This window comes from Sciurus vulgaris (genome assembly GCF_902686455.1).
Source record: "Sciurus vulgaris genome assembly, chromosome: 1".
NCBI classification, from domain to species: domain Eukaryota; kingdom Metazoa; phylum Chordata; class Mammalia; order Rodentia; family Sciuridae; genus Sciurus; species Sciurus vulgaris.
In genome coordinates this window covers 166,234,901-166,250,944 of record NC_136461.1, presented here as the reverse complement: position 1 = coordinate 166,250,944, position 16,044 = coordinate 166,234,901, and the positions used below count along the sequence as shown (strand labels likewise).

Here is a 16,044-nt window from a genome sequence, read left to right as displayed (position 1 = left end):
AAGTGATGTTAGGAGTTAGCATATCTGAGATCCAACCTTAAACTCATTTTTGGGTGGAATGAAAGTTTGATCTTAGTCAATAGATGTTAGCACCTCAAATGAAATCACACAAACATAATGCAAGTATCTAGCACTAAAAAGTGATTATCTTTCAAATGCAAAACATGCATCACATAAACACTTCTCCCCATCAAAGTCTCTTAATACTTTTCTAGAAAAGGGGAGTTGGTGGTAATAAAGTGACGGAAAAAAAAAAAAAACTCTATGCCACACAGATTTTTTTCCATTTTGTATTTATTCATTTATTCTTTTGAGCCAAAGAGAAGAAAAAAAAAAAAAAGCACACCTAAAGGTGTAATACTTAAATTGGGATCTTTGTAATTGAATTATTTGTCTTCCTTTGATTAATGTATTGATAAAGAGACCCGGTGCATCCTAAGCAAGGCATGAGCAGCCTGTGTGCAGAGCTGATAGAGCTGTCTAGTGAGGTTCTGAAAGAACGTCTCACCTGCTCTACACTTGAGCAATTCCAAAGAGGTCAGGGTCACGCCGATTAAAACATTTGTAAGAACAAATTAATACCTGGAGAGGTACCAGCTGTAGATTTCTGCTTATCTTCCATTTCTAAAAAGTAAAGATTAAAAATTAAATTAAGGCAGGACCCAATAAATATTTTTGATTAAAATAAGTATGCATTCTCTCAGAGGTTTCAGAACATTGACTTCTAAAGGACACACTCTTTCCTTTATGCTTGATTTGCTCTTTTCCCATACACAAATAAACAAACTTAACTAGCTAAGAAAGGCATACTTGATACCAAACAAAATTCAAATGATAAAGGGTTATATGTGCTTTTATCTATATTTCAGCATACAGTACAAGCATAAAGTGTTGGATGAAGGTGAAAATAGTGCATAAACCTGACTCCTGTTGGATGGAGCATCAAGTTTGTCAATTAGCAAACACTGACTGAACTTCCCTCTGGGCATCTCAGTTTTGCCTGTCCAGTAACCATTCCCTATGGAAATTAACCATCCTAATATTCTTTGTTCACTATCTACAATGTTCATTAAGAACTTCTCTGGCTGGATTTCCAGCAAGCTATTCAATGCATGACTTAAGTTTTTACACTTCAACAACCTCCATTTTTACTTCTCAATGTACAAAATAGGTAGTCAAAGCACTGCTACCCCGAATACTCAGGATATCCTGAATGCCCTTTATCCTGAATACTCATGTTTGAAATAATTGTAACAAAGCCCTGGGTTTGATTCCCAGCACTGCCAAAAGGAAAAAGAAAAAGAAATATTCACAACCTCAAAGGCTTACCATTTACATGCTTTGTATTCAATTTCTGAAGTCGACATAGCTCTCAGTGAACAACTCCAAAACAGAGACATAGAACCATCACCTTAGTCAGTTAACAATGCTAGGTTGCTTTACCATGAAACAATTTGGCCAATATCACAAACCACAATATTGGTTGTGATTACTATTCTGTTCACTCTTCTGCAAAAGAACTTTGAGATCCTATTCAGAAGTTTGAACACATAAGCTTAGTTATTAATCCAGCCTTCTTAAAACTGGTGAACTTTCAGTGAGAAACCAAAACCATAAGGCACATCACCTTCACACCCACCTCCAGAAAGGACTGTGAAACACTATCTTAACCACAAAATTATTTTCGGTGAAGATAAAAAGATAGAATATCTGCAAACCTGACTTGTTCTTACAAAGATGTTTAGCTGATCCATTAGCAAACATTTACTGAACTCCCCAGTGGGCATCTTGGTTTTGTCTGTTCAGGGCCCACTGCCCATTCTGCTAGCACAAAAGGTCACTCTTTTCTTTCAAGAACCATTCATCTTCCAATTCCAGTGCCTGTGTTGAGTAGTGACAGGGCCACTGATCCTAATCCCTGACCCAAGAAATGACCACATAACTCAGACTCAGCCAATGACTCAATCACTTCCTTCTGACAACATGATTAGTCTCAGTAATCTCATGATCTAAAATAACCCAATAAAGTCAAGGAGCATCAACACTAGGACTTTTTTCTAGATCTATTGAGAGAGGAAAGCTCTCTTTCTATTCCATGGGGCACAATTTAGGGAACTCCTATCTAAAAATGAAGCAAAGACAATAAGCAAAAAAAAAAAAAAAAAAAAAGGACAGATTTCAGATGATAAATTTGGAAACCGGATCTAGCTATGACTAAATAATCAGCCAGACCCACCCCTGGCCTTCTTTAGTTGAGTCAATGTGTTCGTTGGGTTTCTTTCACACACAACCAAGAGTCCTGATCAATTATAAGTAACCTAAAATCTGCAAGACATTAGGCAATGTGCCATGAATTCAAAAATATGGAGCAAATAATCTCTCCCTCCAAGAATCTTTTTAGCAGTTGGAAAGACAATAACTAAACACAATAAATAACTAGAAACATATGGCTAGTTCTATAGTCATAAGTTCTATATGGATGCAGAGAAGGGAGAGATCACCATAGGCTGTACCTTAGGTAAGATTTCATAATATAAGAAAAAGGCAACTGGATTTGGAAGGAAGGTGACTAGATGTGGCTGCCTATAGAGGAGGCCAAAGGACATTTTTAAAAGGGTAAACTTGAGAGCAGAAATTCAAGAATGCACTTAGAGTATTGGGAAAACAATACAGTACAATTGATAAATACACCATAAAATGTTAAATCATGGGATGTCAACAATAAATACATTAGTCCAGGAGTAAACAGAATTTGTAAGTATTTTTGTAATGAGAGACATGATATGTATCATATTTTGAATGTACTCTAAATGAGATAATATTGATTACTTAACTATAACTGCTAAGTGTTGAAATTGTGCTTGGAGAACTAATGGCAAAAATCAAAACGGAATGTAGTCTTTCCACAGTAGACAGCCCTCTCATCTAAACAGCTCTCCTGCCCACTTCTGTAACTTATCTCAGCTAGAACTACAGGACTATTGAAAATAAACAATGCCACATCAATTTTACTCAGTTCCCATTTAAGAAACCAGAACAAACAACAGAGCCATGAACCAAGAGGGGCAGTTTAGAGAAAGAAGCAAAAATAAACCAAGGGAGCAAGTGGGGCCACACTGTTATCCAATGTGCTTTGTCCGAGTTTCTTCATGAGATGAAAAGTTTATAATAGAAAGTATTAAAGGCATTTTCTATTTCCACTGTGGTTTTAGCCATCTCCCTTGTGTCATTTAGAAATTGCGAGGGCAGAGTTTGGGTTGGCTCCTTGTTGCAAGCAGGAATGCAAAGTGTCTGTGCCCTCTTTCCTCTTCTGGGGAAGATTATTATTTAGTTAATGGAACGAAATGTTTGTTTCAATTTTTATTTTGCACAAGGCCATTATCACTTTTGTAGTGAACATGTAACTTTGCAGGTTATTAATCTCTAAATTAATAACTTTTGTTTGTGGTATAATATTTCTCGGGTCTATGGACTGTTTCCTGGAAATTTTACTGAATAAAAAGTATCCAACATAACTCCTGAAAACACAGGACTCTTCATCCTCAGTAATGTCTGCACTTTTGTATGCTCAAATTTCTATTTTCACTTGTGGTATTGCCTCACTTGTTTCTACTGGAACAACATATGTCCATTTGAAATGAGCATGTTACAAAGGAGAAGTGATACTCTCTCCTTGGAAGACCACTCTTCACAAACCTCAATTAATAAATCCTCATGACTATCAGAGATAGTTACTACTTTGTTTACAGACAGAAATTAAAACACAGAGCAAAATATCCTTTTTGCCAAGCCAAAGTCAGAGAAAAGAGTTTATAGGCATGCTTTTGTTTCGAAAGGATATCATTTAGTAAAAGAGCTTTAAAAAGTGAAATGCTATACTTGTTTAATTTCTCACTCTTCAACTATTTTTATTATTTCTTAAGGCAAATAAACTCAATTATATCCTCTTTTTACTTTATGAAAAAGTAGTTTTCCACTTAAAATTTAAATATGCATGTTTTCTAAGTTTTATGTTTGTTGAATGATAGTACTGGGATACTTTTTAGTCACTCAACATATGGCTTGATGACAATGACTTCCACATTTTAAATGTTGAGAAATTAAAAATTTTTGAAACATATATGTATAGCACACAGTGTAAAGTTCAGATAAGATTTCAATATTATGTGAAGCATAAGAAATAGAATGAAGAGTAAAATAACTCCCTGTTTTCTCAGGAAAAGATATCACGGTAGATGAAACAATAACCCCATCCCAACCCTAGCAAAGATATCCACGTCCTAAATTCATAGAGCCTATAAATATGCATGTCACCTTACATGGCAAAAAAAGAATTTTGCTGATGTGATTAAGTTAAGGACCTTGAGATAGGTAGGTTATCCTGAACTACCCAGGTGGACCCAAAGTAAACATAAGCATTGTTAAAAGTAGAAGAGGAATGGAGCTGGAGAATATCATCTAAGTGAAATAAGCCAAGACCAAAAACCAAAGGCCCAATGTTTTCTCTGATAGGTGGATGATGATACATAACAGGGGGCAGGGGGCGTGGAGAAGAATGGAGGAACTTTGGATGGTGTAGAGGAAAACAGGGTGGGAGGTGGGTGGGGGACGGAAAGATAGTAGACTGAGACAGACATCATTAACCTATGTACATGTATGATTACATGAATGGTGTGAATCTACATCATGTACAACCTTAGAAATGAAAAAAGTTGTACCCCATTTGTGTACAGTGAATCAAAATGCAGTCTGTAAAAATAAAATTTTTTAAGAAAGAAGAGGGAGGCAGAAGAGAAGGTTTAAATGATATGATATGATATGAGAAGGGCTAAATCTACCACGAATGACTTTGAAGACAGAGCAAGAAGACTGTGCCTCAAGGAATGGTGGACAACCCTAGAAGCTGTACAATGCAAGACAGTGAATTCTCTCCCATAGCTTACAGAAGGCAACTCAGCCAGCTGATATAATGCCTTCATTTTAGCCCAGTGAAACTGTCATTGGATTTCTGACCCACTGGACTATAAGATGATGAATTTCTGTTGTTAAGTGCCAAGTTCATGGCAATTCATTACAGCATGAATAGATAACAAATAGTGGCATCATGTTCCAAATGAGCAGGATTTGTTACAAAGGAAGAGAGACACTCTCCTTGAAGGACCACACATGAGGAAGGCAGCTTCCTTTCCCCTATGGAATCAAGGTACCTGCAATTTAGAAGAGACTTTGGTCTATTCCCTTCATTGTCCAGATGAGGAAACTAGGTGAGATGCAGCAAGAAAGTAGATGACCTACCTCTGGCCTCACGGTTCAAGACAGAGATGGGACTAGAATCTAAGATCACAAGACTCTCTTAATCATAGTGTGTCTCCCAGCCCTTTTACTAATGAACAGTTCTGAATGCAGTGGAATAACATTGCAGAACAGTTTGATAGAATGACCCATCGTTGGAAAGTGTGTGTTTTCAAATAATGTCCAGGAGAAAGAAACTACTCTATGGTTCCTGCCTCCAGTAAATGATTTCACATGTTCACTTGAATCATCCAGCATCACTTGAAACTCCACATGTCAAAGATGAAATGGAGGTCCTACCTCAAAACCAGCTCCCCTTTGGATCGTCTTTCCCCTCCCCTCCCCTCAGAGGTGGCACATTCTGTCATCTTCCTTCCTTCATGGCGCCTCCCTTTGGTGCCCTTCCACTGCTATACCTTTTCCCCACACGAGACAACCATTCTAACATTCCTTCAGCTTCTCTTCAGCCTTCAAGCACACTACTGCCAAATGACTCTAAATCACACATTTTTTTTATCATTGACTTGCACCCACACACTCAGTGGACTCCACTCAAAATTGGGTCAATTTCAAACTTCTTAGTCTATTCTGTAATAGGTTTGTAGAATTTTACCCCAGCTTTTTTTTAAAGTCTGTTTCTTCTTCCCACTCCCGTACACAAGCCAACTTTATTGTTCACTGCCCTGTGAGAATGATCTGTACTCCATGCTGTTCTCCTCTCCTAACAGGTCCTCTCAGCTTCCTTCTCCATCTGTCTAAAATCTGCCTCTTTAAAGGTCTGGTGTGTAAGTCCTGACACGTTTCTGGGTACTTCCCAAGCCAGACAACCTGCAGTGATCTCATATTCCACTTGGAAGCCCTAAATCAATTGGTTTCTATTACTTGTTTAGCAGTTAGCTTTGACTGCTAATGTCTTTTACTTTTTTAGACCTTAAACTCAGATGTTTAAACTGCTGGGGAATGAGTGGGTCCTCTGCTTATTTACATTGTACTTACCACCCAGAGTTTCCTGCTTGAAGTCGGCCCTCAGATATTTATGGAGAAGCTAAAAGCAATTTTTTAAATCCAAGATGGAGATTCCTCTGAGACAACTCCTCTGAGACTTCAGTGACAGTGCCAGCAACGAGCACCACTCTACAGTTACTGCTCCATTTAGGAAGGGTTGCCATACATTTGGAGGCACCCAGGACAGCCCTGGTTTCTTGCTATCTTTCCAGTTATTAATAATGTTCACTTTTACTCCCCAAAGCATCTTGGCTTAAATGACAAATTACATGATCATTCTGCCCTCAGAGCATTTTGGACTGTGGTAAAGGCAGAAAATAGAAAGAAAATCCCATCCATGTCCCAACCATCCATTCAATTAAGTGGCATTCTCTTTCCTGCAGACTGGTCCTGCTCAGGGCTACTACCCCTTGCAAAATCAGTGACCTTTGAATTTCACATAGGAGGTTCAAACATTTTGATTATGCACAGCTTCAGATAAATGTACTTAAGGTGAATACATTTTTAAGATTCTTTAGAAGGAAAGAATCATAGATGCTGCATATAACTATGACTCTATCTAGTAGTTTAAGAACAAAAGGGAGAAATTTCTAAAGGGAAAAGAGGATTCAGGGAGTTCTCATAAGAATAGAAGTAATCAAAACACAGCGTGTGAGTTCATTTATACTATAATTGTCTTTTGCTATTTTCTGAATAAAATAAGGAGAGTATAATACCATTTCAATTTTTCTGAACAATAAATACATATTACTTTCACAGCCACTTAGTATTCAAAAAGTGATGCCTTCTGATCTTCTTAGTGTCTAATGTACATTAAATTGACTAACTGCTGCATAAATGTTTTAAAACCTACATTCATTTTCACAGTTGACTGGTTGAAATGATCAGTTTCATAAATGAATGTCAGTGGTATCTTAACAGTAATAACTTTTTACTGCAAAGTAAGATTTTACTCTGTAAGTAATGAGTAAAATTATTAAATGTAATCTTATATTATGTTTCATTACTGGCAGCTTGTCATAAAAAAGGGATTAAGGTTACAAATTTCATAAAGTAGATGAACGTATTCACTCATTTGTAGTGAGACCTATTCAGTCTAATCTCTTTTGAGGGTAGTTTTAATTACATTACATCACTCAATACAGGGTTGAGAGTTCATGTCCAAACTGTTCCCTCCCTAAACTCTTCAACTTTAAAGGAATCTGGGGAAATGTTAAGTTCAACTAATGAAAACTATAAGAAATGAAAACTATCAAATGCATATCTTGGGCACAGGATCACTCAAGTGTTTGGAAAGGATTTTATGAAACTATTTAGGTTACTAGTCCAAATGTGGCCCAAGTTAGTAGTAACTAAAAAGGATTAATTTTTGTTGCCATTTTAAAGATGTACATCCTTAGTAGTTAATACTGAAATACCAATTACATTAGAATTATTGATAATTCTTTAATTGCTAAGGGCTAAGAACTCGGATGGCAGGATTATAATATCTGGAAAAAGACAAGAGCACCAGATGAATTATAGTAATGGTTAATAGTGGAGACTAAGTGACATTTTTCACCGTGTGTTTTCCAATCATCACGCTACTCTTACAGAAAGCAAGAATGATATAATTTCATATTCGCCTGACTATAAGCTGTTCCAGTTGTTACCTGGTTGTTTCAGTGTTTTATGTCAAGAATTAATGCCCCTCTATCACCCACATTCTCCCTTCTTTGAATGCAATCACTCGCTGTTAGAGGCAGAACATTCTGTAAAGCACAGGGCAGTGAGATGCTGAGATTATCAAGTGGGTTCTCCCTTCCTGATAAAGTATTTACTGTAAAGGTCAGCATTCCCTACGTTTAGTTCCTGAAGGGATAATCAAGAAGTTGATTTTTTTTTTTTTTTTTTTTTTTAGGGAGGCTTCTAGGCAAACTAATGTTTGTATAATGTCTATCTTGTTAAGTGGAAAAGCAGCATAAAACACTAAAACAGATAAAAGTGACTATTTACCAACATGATGGCTAATTGATTATCATTCCCAGATATTCTGTGCATGTTTTCACTCTGTAAACAAAGAACTAAGCATTACAAACGCATGTTTCAGTGGCTTCTCACCTGGTGATACACATTCAAATCTCTTCATCAAGTTTTAATAGTTTCAAATATCCTTAAATTTGCTTGTAATAAGTTCTATTATTTGATAGATTTGATACTAAATACTCCAATTTCTTTGCCATACTTTTGCACTATCATATACTAATTAAATATTACCAGTTTAACTTTATAGATATTAATAGCGTTAGAATCTATGGTTATTTCAAAGCAAAACAATTTTCCTTTTCACAATTTTTCTTCTCATAATTGTCTTACACTCCAATGTCTTTTGCCAATCAACTTATCTAGCCTTTTAAGTCTATATTTTTTAGTTATTTTCCCTTTGTGCTTTGAAGATATTATTCCATTCTTTATAGTTTCTATTACTGCTAGTGAGAAATTTGCTTTCTATCCACTGTAATTTCTTCATAAGTGAACAATATATTTTTAAAACATTTTATCCTTAGCTCATAATAGTCTATCTTTGGTGGTATGCAGTTTTACCAAAATGTGCTTACATATGGATTTGTACTTATTTATTGTACTTGACATTCATCATGTTTTTTCAATATGAGAGATCATGTCTTTCTTCAATATATTCTGCCATTAACTGGAATCTACACCCAGGTGTCTGGCTTATTTATTTTAACTACCAAGTTAACTAGTCATGCTATATCTTCATGCACTCTGTTGTTGTTTTTATAGTGCCCTCAGACATATTTAAGTAATAAAAAAAGAATTCTAACTTCTCTCTTAATTTTAAAAATAAAGTTATTGGATACCAAGAAGTCTCTTTATTCTCCTATTTTTCTTTCTTCCATCTTTATTGATTCTTCAGTGATAGTATTTACCACTCCACTGTGTGTGTTTAAAGTTTTGTAACAAAATTCTTCCATCTACCTTTTCTGACCTGTATACCTGTAGTTCTATGTTCCTGTCCACAAATTAGTAGAAGAAAAGTTTTATCTCTCTTTTATATGATGGTCTTTCAACTGCATGAAGGTAGCTACTGAAAACAACTATATCACCATCAATTGATGAATTTATTTGCATAGTCTCCTGTGGTTCAAAATAAAAATGTGTATGCCACAGTGTGGTAAAAAGAAATCTGAAGGTGATATCATAAGGAATCACATAAGCTTAAGTTCTAATTCTGTTATTTGATAGATTTGAAACTCGTAAAAAAAAACTACTAGATTTTGTTTAGCCTTAGTTAGTTTTCTCATCTGTGACTAGAAACAATGAAAACCACAACAAAAAGTTAATATGAGGATGGGGAACTCAATTTACTCAAATGTTACCTCCTGTGGAAAATTTCCTTTAAACTTCCTACATAGATAGATGTTCACTGTCTGTGATTCCATAGCATGCCTTATGATAACGCTTATAACATTGCATCTAAAATAAACAGTCTGTGATCTGCTCAGTGGAGTGGGCTGTGTCTGGGATCTGAAGAGCCCAACACTGCACCTTGAAAACAGTATTGAAAAAAACAAAAAGTAAAATTATTTTTAAGTACTACCACTGGTCATTTTCTAGCTATATAAAAACTTTGAAATCTCCTCTTCAGTGTATTCAATTCCTTAATGTAATAGAATATCCAAGGTCACCAAATTCTAGCCCTATTTATTCCTAAATGCATTAGGATACAATCAAAACATTAAAATCTTACTGAAATGATTTCAAGCTTCACCTTCTACTAGTTCCTTCCACAGCCTATACTCATGCACATATTCCCTCATCTCAAAGTCTTTCCTCAAACCTTCCCCACTCTCCAGGAAACACACTGTAGCTCTCCTGCCTTTTACCTCCATATTTGAGGGAGTTTAGTGAAGATTTGTATCCTTTGGGCTTCTGGTTAATGCAGCCTACTTCCAACCTTGCCACTTAGTGACACAAACGGACACCATGGTCCTCCTCCAATTGTCCATCATTTTCATCTCTCACCTTAGCACATTTAATAATCTCATTGTGACAGGTTGACATGTTTGACTCCATGGAAATATTATAGGCCAGGCTATATGGACAATGACTAAACAGACCCCATTTTACCCTGAGACTCCATGTTATGTAGGAAATGTTTCTCCTGTGGGAAAACCCCACCTCTGTACTCATCAACAGTTGCTTAGCATAGCATGTTTGGCAAGACAAAATGTCAATTCTTATATAATATAAAATCATTCTCTTTTTGATTCCTATTTTTCTTAGGCAATGTACCATGTCAACAGTGATTGTCTAGATGTTAGTAACCATTCTTTAACTTGTACCCAAGAAGGTCATTTTAACCTGCTTCCCCCTTCTGCTTATGATTTTAGATCTCATGATGTTAGTTTGTAGTTTTGAATCATAGCAACAGCTACTTATGATTGATGTACTGCAACCTTATGGTCAGGGCTGTGTGAGACAGTCAGACAGTTAACAGAGGCGCTCAAATTTGGACTTCTCAATGGTGATCGGCCTGTTCTTAGGTTGTGCCCCACAACATCACGTTTGAGCCTATGTTGGAGTAAAGAAAAATGCTCTCTTGTTCAAAGCATAACATGGACATGGTTGAAAGATGACCATCAACGGGACTTCAATGTCAGAACAAGAAGACGTAGGGAAACTGATTGAGAGACAGACATCAATGGGAGCAGACACCATCATGGAGCTATGACCATACTCAGGGTCTAGATAGGATGATCATACACCTCAAGGGATACCCACAAAGGACACTGGCAGAAAATTCTGCTTCCACATTCTAATGCCATGACACTATTTAAGAGCTCCAAAAGATAATACAGGAAGAAAGGGAAGGGAAGGAAATTGTAAATGATCAAAATTAAACCTGAAATAACTAATAACATCCTAAAATCAGCACATAAGCCTGGAATTAACTAGAACAAATTTTCCAGTAGAATGGGAATCCAAATAGGAGGAGAAAAAGAAAGTCCTATTCCTTACACATCTGCATTTTAAAGGTGGACAATTAGTACACTCTCTACTGGTTTATGTGCTTCCGCCCTTGTCTTTTCTTTCTCCGTCTCCTTTGCTAACTTTTCCCACCTTTTAAAAATCGCTGTCCTCAATAGTCCTTTTTTCTTGGTGTCTCTCCTTATTGGGTAAGTCTCCTTGGGCAATCTTCATTTCCATGACTTTAATAAGTGGTTTACTTACATGAAACAATCTGAAATCCACATCACCAGATTTGATCTCTTTTCGTCAAACAATTTTTTTTGCTACAGCACCTATAACTACAGGCAGTTGTTAGGGACTAAAACTATGTCACCCAAAAATCAATATGTTGAAGTTTTAACCCCCAGTGGTTCTCAAAGAAACTGTATTTAGAGATAGGGTCTTTAAAGTGATAATAAGGTTAAAATTAACTCAATTATGGTGGGTTCTAATAAAATATTACTAATATCCTTATAATTATGAAGAGGAAATTTGTACACACGCATATACAGAGAGAAGACCATGTCAAAACAAGGGGAAAAGTCATCTGCTACAAGTGAGGGAAAAAGGCCACCAAGAAGTCAAGCCTTCCAACACCATGGCCTTGAATTTTCAGGCTTCAGAATTCTGAGAAATAGATTTCTGTTTCTGAAGGCCCCAAATCTGTGGTAGTCTGTTGTGGTATCCCTAGCAAACTAAGGTAGTAGCTTTCAAGAGTTAAGTTCCAACTTGACACACAAGAGCCCACCCCCTCAGCCTGCTTGTGTTTCCAACCTCATCCCCTTTACCTCACCTTCAGCGAGTTCCAGTTCTCCTGGTACAATTTATCAGCACAAGGTTAGCTTTGTGCAAGCAGTTGCTTCGCCCAAAATGACCATCTGCTGGCCCATGATCTACTCTAATGCCTCCCTATGCTTCAAAACACATTTCCAAGAAATGCCTCTTAAAATAAGTTTAAACCATTATTGTGTATCCTCCATGTACTATATATAATCACTACACTAGGTCCCAGGTATAGAATAAGGAACATCACATTTAGTTGAGGTGCTTTCTTCTCATAGTACCTTGTGCACCTCCACATCTACTTATTACAAGAATGTCATCATCCTTTCCTGTTGAAGGCCTTTGATTTAAAAAAAAAAAAAACTCCCCTTATGAAGCATTTACTGTGTTACCATTATTAAGACTCTGCTATGCTAAGTATTGTCTATACCTTACCCCACATATCCCTCACCACATCCCTGTGAGGTGGACCCTATTATTATTATTATTATTGTCATTCGACGGTTGAAGAAGCTTTGCCTCAAAGAGGAAATTAAGATTTCACTGCTAGCAGCATTGGGGCTGTCCTTCAAGCCTAAATTGTCAGATTCCAATCACTTTATTCTAATTCCACTTCTCCTAGGAAGATGAATTTTTCAAGGGCAAGGGTTCTGCATTCCCATCTGCCTGTCAAAGAACCTGACTCATAATAGGAAAAGGTAAATGAGTCTTAGTGAATAAATAAATAATGATGGCAGGCTCTTCAACATAAATGTCTTAAATTTGGTTGAAGTAGATGAGGAATAACTGGGTTGCAAAACTATGAAAGGTGACCCAAATCATCTGGTTGAGAACACGAAGTCATACACCTGAGTTTCCTCCTTAAGAGTCTTTACCCAGCAACTTTGAAGTTGGGAAAATTTCTTGATTTCTCTGTACTTGGAATTTCTCATTAGTGTCCTTGGTTGGTTGGACACTAGTGCTAAGTGTTAGCTGTCATTATTTTTATGAGGTTGCAATTTCTATAAAGGAGATTTGAAATGAGACTAGCAATTTATCAGATGGTTTTGAGATGGAATCTGTTAGAGTAAAAATGAATAGGGCAACTTGTCCAAGGTGTTCAGAACATGGCCAGTGGAAAGCAGGGTTTTGGACAACTTTTGCCAAGTAATTTGACATGTTGTAATCATTAAATGATTCTTGACTACAATAATCCATACCAGATGGTAATGTGAACAATTCACAGATAAGTTACACATGTGCTCAGGATTACATATTTACTCCCATCTTGAGGACTAACATTAATTTCTATCTTTACTTTCTCACTGATGCTTTCTCTTTACTCTTGCTATTTAATTCCAGCTGGTTTTAAATTTCTCCTAACGCATTATTTCAATGTCCTCTTTGGCAATACGGTTAGTTCTGGGTCCAGGTTTTTTTAAACCTTGACATTAGCCCTCACTGGTAGTAGCTCTGCCAGATTGTGCTCTATGATGCATTTGATGGAATACATCAATAACCTAATAAAAAGAAAAAGAGGAGCTGGTATTCAAATCCAGATCTTCTGATTCATCACTCATTTAGTAGAAACCAAATATGTATAAGGCTCTGTGCAAAGTTTTCTACACATGAAGACGGGACTGAAATGGTCCCTGAATTTCTAGAGCTTAGGTTCATTGTAGACAGAGTCATTGAACACCAAGGAAATAAATGAATTCAACTTTTCTAAGTGCCATGAAGACTTCAAAACTTTTAGTATAAACGTTGACTTAACTTGGACAAAGACATTTCCATAGCAAGAGGATCAAAGTATTAAAAGACTGAACAATTGAAATGGAAGTTTCTTGTTCAAAAAGAACTTCTGTAGGCACAGAATCATTAAAAGAGAGATCTATATACATGTCGCTGGTTTGAGGATGCTTTCTTTGATTAAATGTTTCCTCTTCTCAAATTTGTTTCTCTCAGCACAAGTAGATATGTCTAATACAGACATGATTTTTTTTTCATAACTGGATTAAAGGAGGGGGGTACTTAGCCTTTCTTTTAAGCTCCCAATTCCTCAAGCAAGTATTTTGCATATCTCTTGCCAACATGGATTATGGTGATGGTACAAATATCTTAAAATGATTTATATGAGGAATGAGACCTATACGCTTTCTTAATTATTTTAGCATCATTTATTTGTAATGAGTGAAAGCTCACATTTTTTTTTCTCTTTTGGATTAGTAGTCTTTGTTTCCTTTATTTATTTTTATTGGTACATTATAATTATACATGACAGTGGGATTCATTTTGTGATATTCATATATGCACATAATTGGATCAATCTTGTACCATTCTTTTCTTTCCCCTCCCCCCTCTTCTCCCTCCCCATCCAGATTCTGTTTGATCTACTCCACTGATCTCCTTTCTATTATTTCTATTGTTATGTTCATCTATGTATTATACTATATACATGAAATTCATTGTGGTATATTAGCACATAGACATAGGAGAATTTTGTAGATTTTATTCCCCAGTACTTCTCCATGCCCTCCCCCATCCCTCCCTCTCTACTCTATTTGTGTTCCTCCTATTTTTGAGAGATTTCCCCTGCCTTTTTATATAACATGTGTAACATTTAAAAATATTTGCTTGAATCAAAAAAATATGGCAAAAGACATTGTGACAAAAATTTTAGAAGGTCTGTACCACAACCATAGCTGGATTAGATCTATTATTCATTACTTGCTCTGGGATCCTGTAGCCTGCTAGACAGCTTTCCAGAGTAAACACCTAACATCAGGTAATCTGAACTGCAATGACAGTCCCCTGATTTCATTCTACAGAATTATAAATGACCTACTTGAAGTGGTTCTTGTAAAATCTGTGTTCTGGGGCTCAGGTTGTGCTTGCCTAGCACATGTGAGGCCCTGGGTTCAATTATTAGTACTGTACATAAGTAAAATAAAGGTCCATTGGCAACTAAAAAATAAAATAAAATGAAATAAAATCTCTGTTTTGCTTCTTAGAGGTGAACAATTAGTACTGGGAACCTCCACAGCCTATTCACAGGTTACTACAGTTAAAATAACCTACATATTTTCTGGAGGTTATTTTACCATCATCTGGAGTTACTTTTGATAAAAGCTCTCTACTTGATATGAAGCACAGATACTTATTTATTTTCCTTTCTTTGAATCAAAATCTTTTCTTTTTATCCGAGAGAGTAATACAATCTCTCTAGGTAAGACCTTTTCTTGGTTTTGTCATCCAATTTTTTCTAGACCAGATGAATTTTAAAGGCAAAATATAAATGAAGAAACCCATGAAACAAAATGCTGAAAATCGATGACTTAGATTTAGAGTATAAAAAATGTCTACTGTATTATTCACTCAAGTTTCGTGCTACTTTCAAATTCTTCAAAATGAAAAGTTGGTGGGAAAAAGTAGTTGTCCTTACTAGACTTCATCATGAACAGCACACACAGTTAATTTTATAAAAGAAATTCCCACAATTAACAGTTTTGAGACAGCTAATATAGCTCTGAAATATAAGTAGTGATGATCTCATCCAGCAGTTAGAAATGTAAACCTATGAAACAGCAACTAATAACACTAGTGAAAATATATTATCAGCATCCACATAAGCTCCCCAACTGTCCTTGGGGAAGCAACAGCTGTGAGAGGCCTAATCCTGGCTCCACAGACACTCAGGAACACAGAACTCTGCTTCAGGAGCCTTTGTTCTGCTTCCAACAGGATAAATGAAAAGTCGTTCAGCATGACTTCCAAGAAACAGACAGATGGAGAGAAAACTCTACAATGCGCTCTCAAGCTGCCTTCCTGGGGACTTACCCAGGTTCCCAGGTGGAGGCCATATGAAAGTATGTGTTTGTGGCCCGTACACACAGTGGATTTACCCCTTCACCATATCCCTCCTTTTCTTTTTTACTATTATTTGTATCTCACCCTAGTCACTATAGATCATTC

General features: G+C 36.3%; 1 protein-coding gene across 1 annotated transcript in view; it reads right to left on the bottom strand.

The window, feature by feature from the left end:
- Nucleotides 1-444: 444 nt before the first annotated feature.
- Nucleotides 445-16,044, bottom strand: part of LRRC69 (leucine rich repeat containing 69) — a 106,602-nt gene continuing 91,002 nt past the window's right edge. The window contains exon 8 of the mRNA XM_079133948.1: nt 445-624. Coding sequence (XP_078990074.1) covers nt 514-624 — 111 coding nt within the window. The 3' untranslated portion in view covers nt 445-513. The remainder of the gene's footprint in view (nt 625-16,044) is intronic.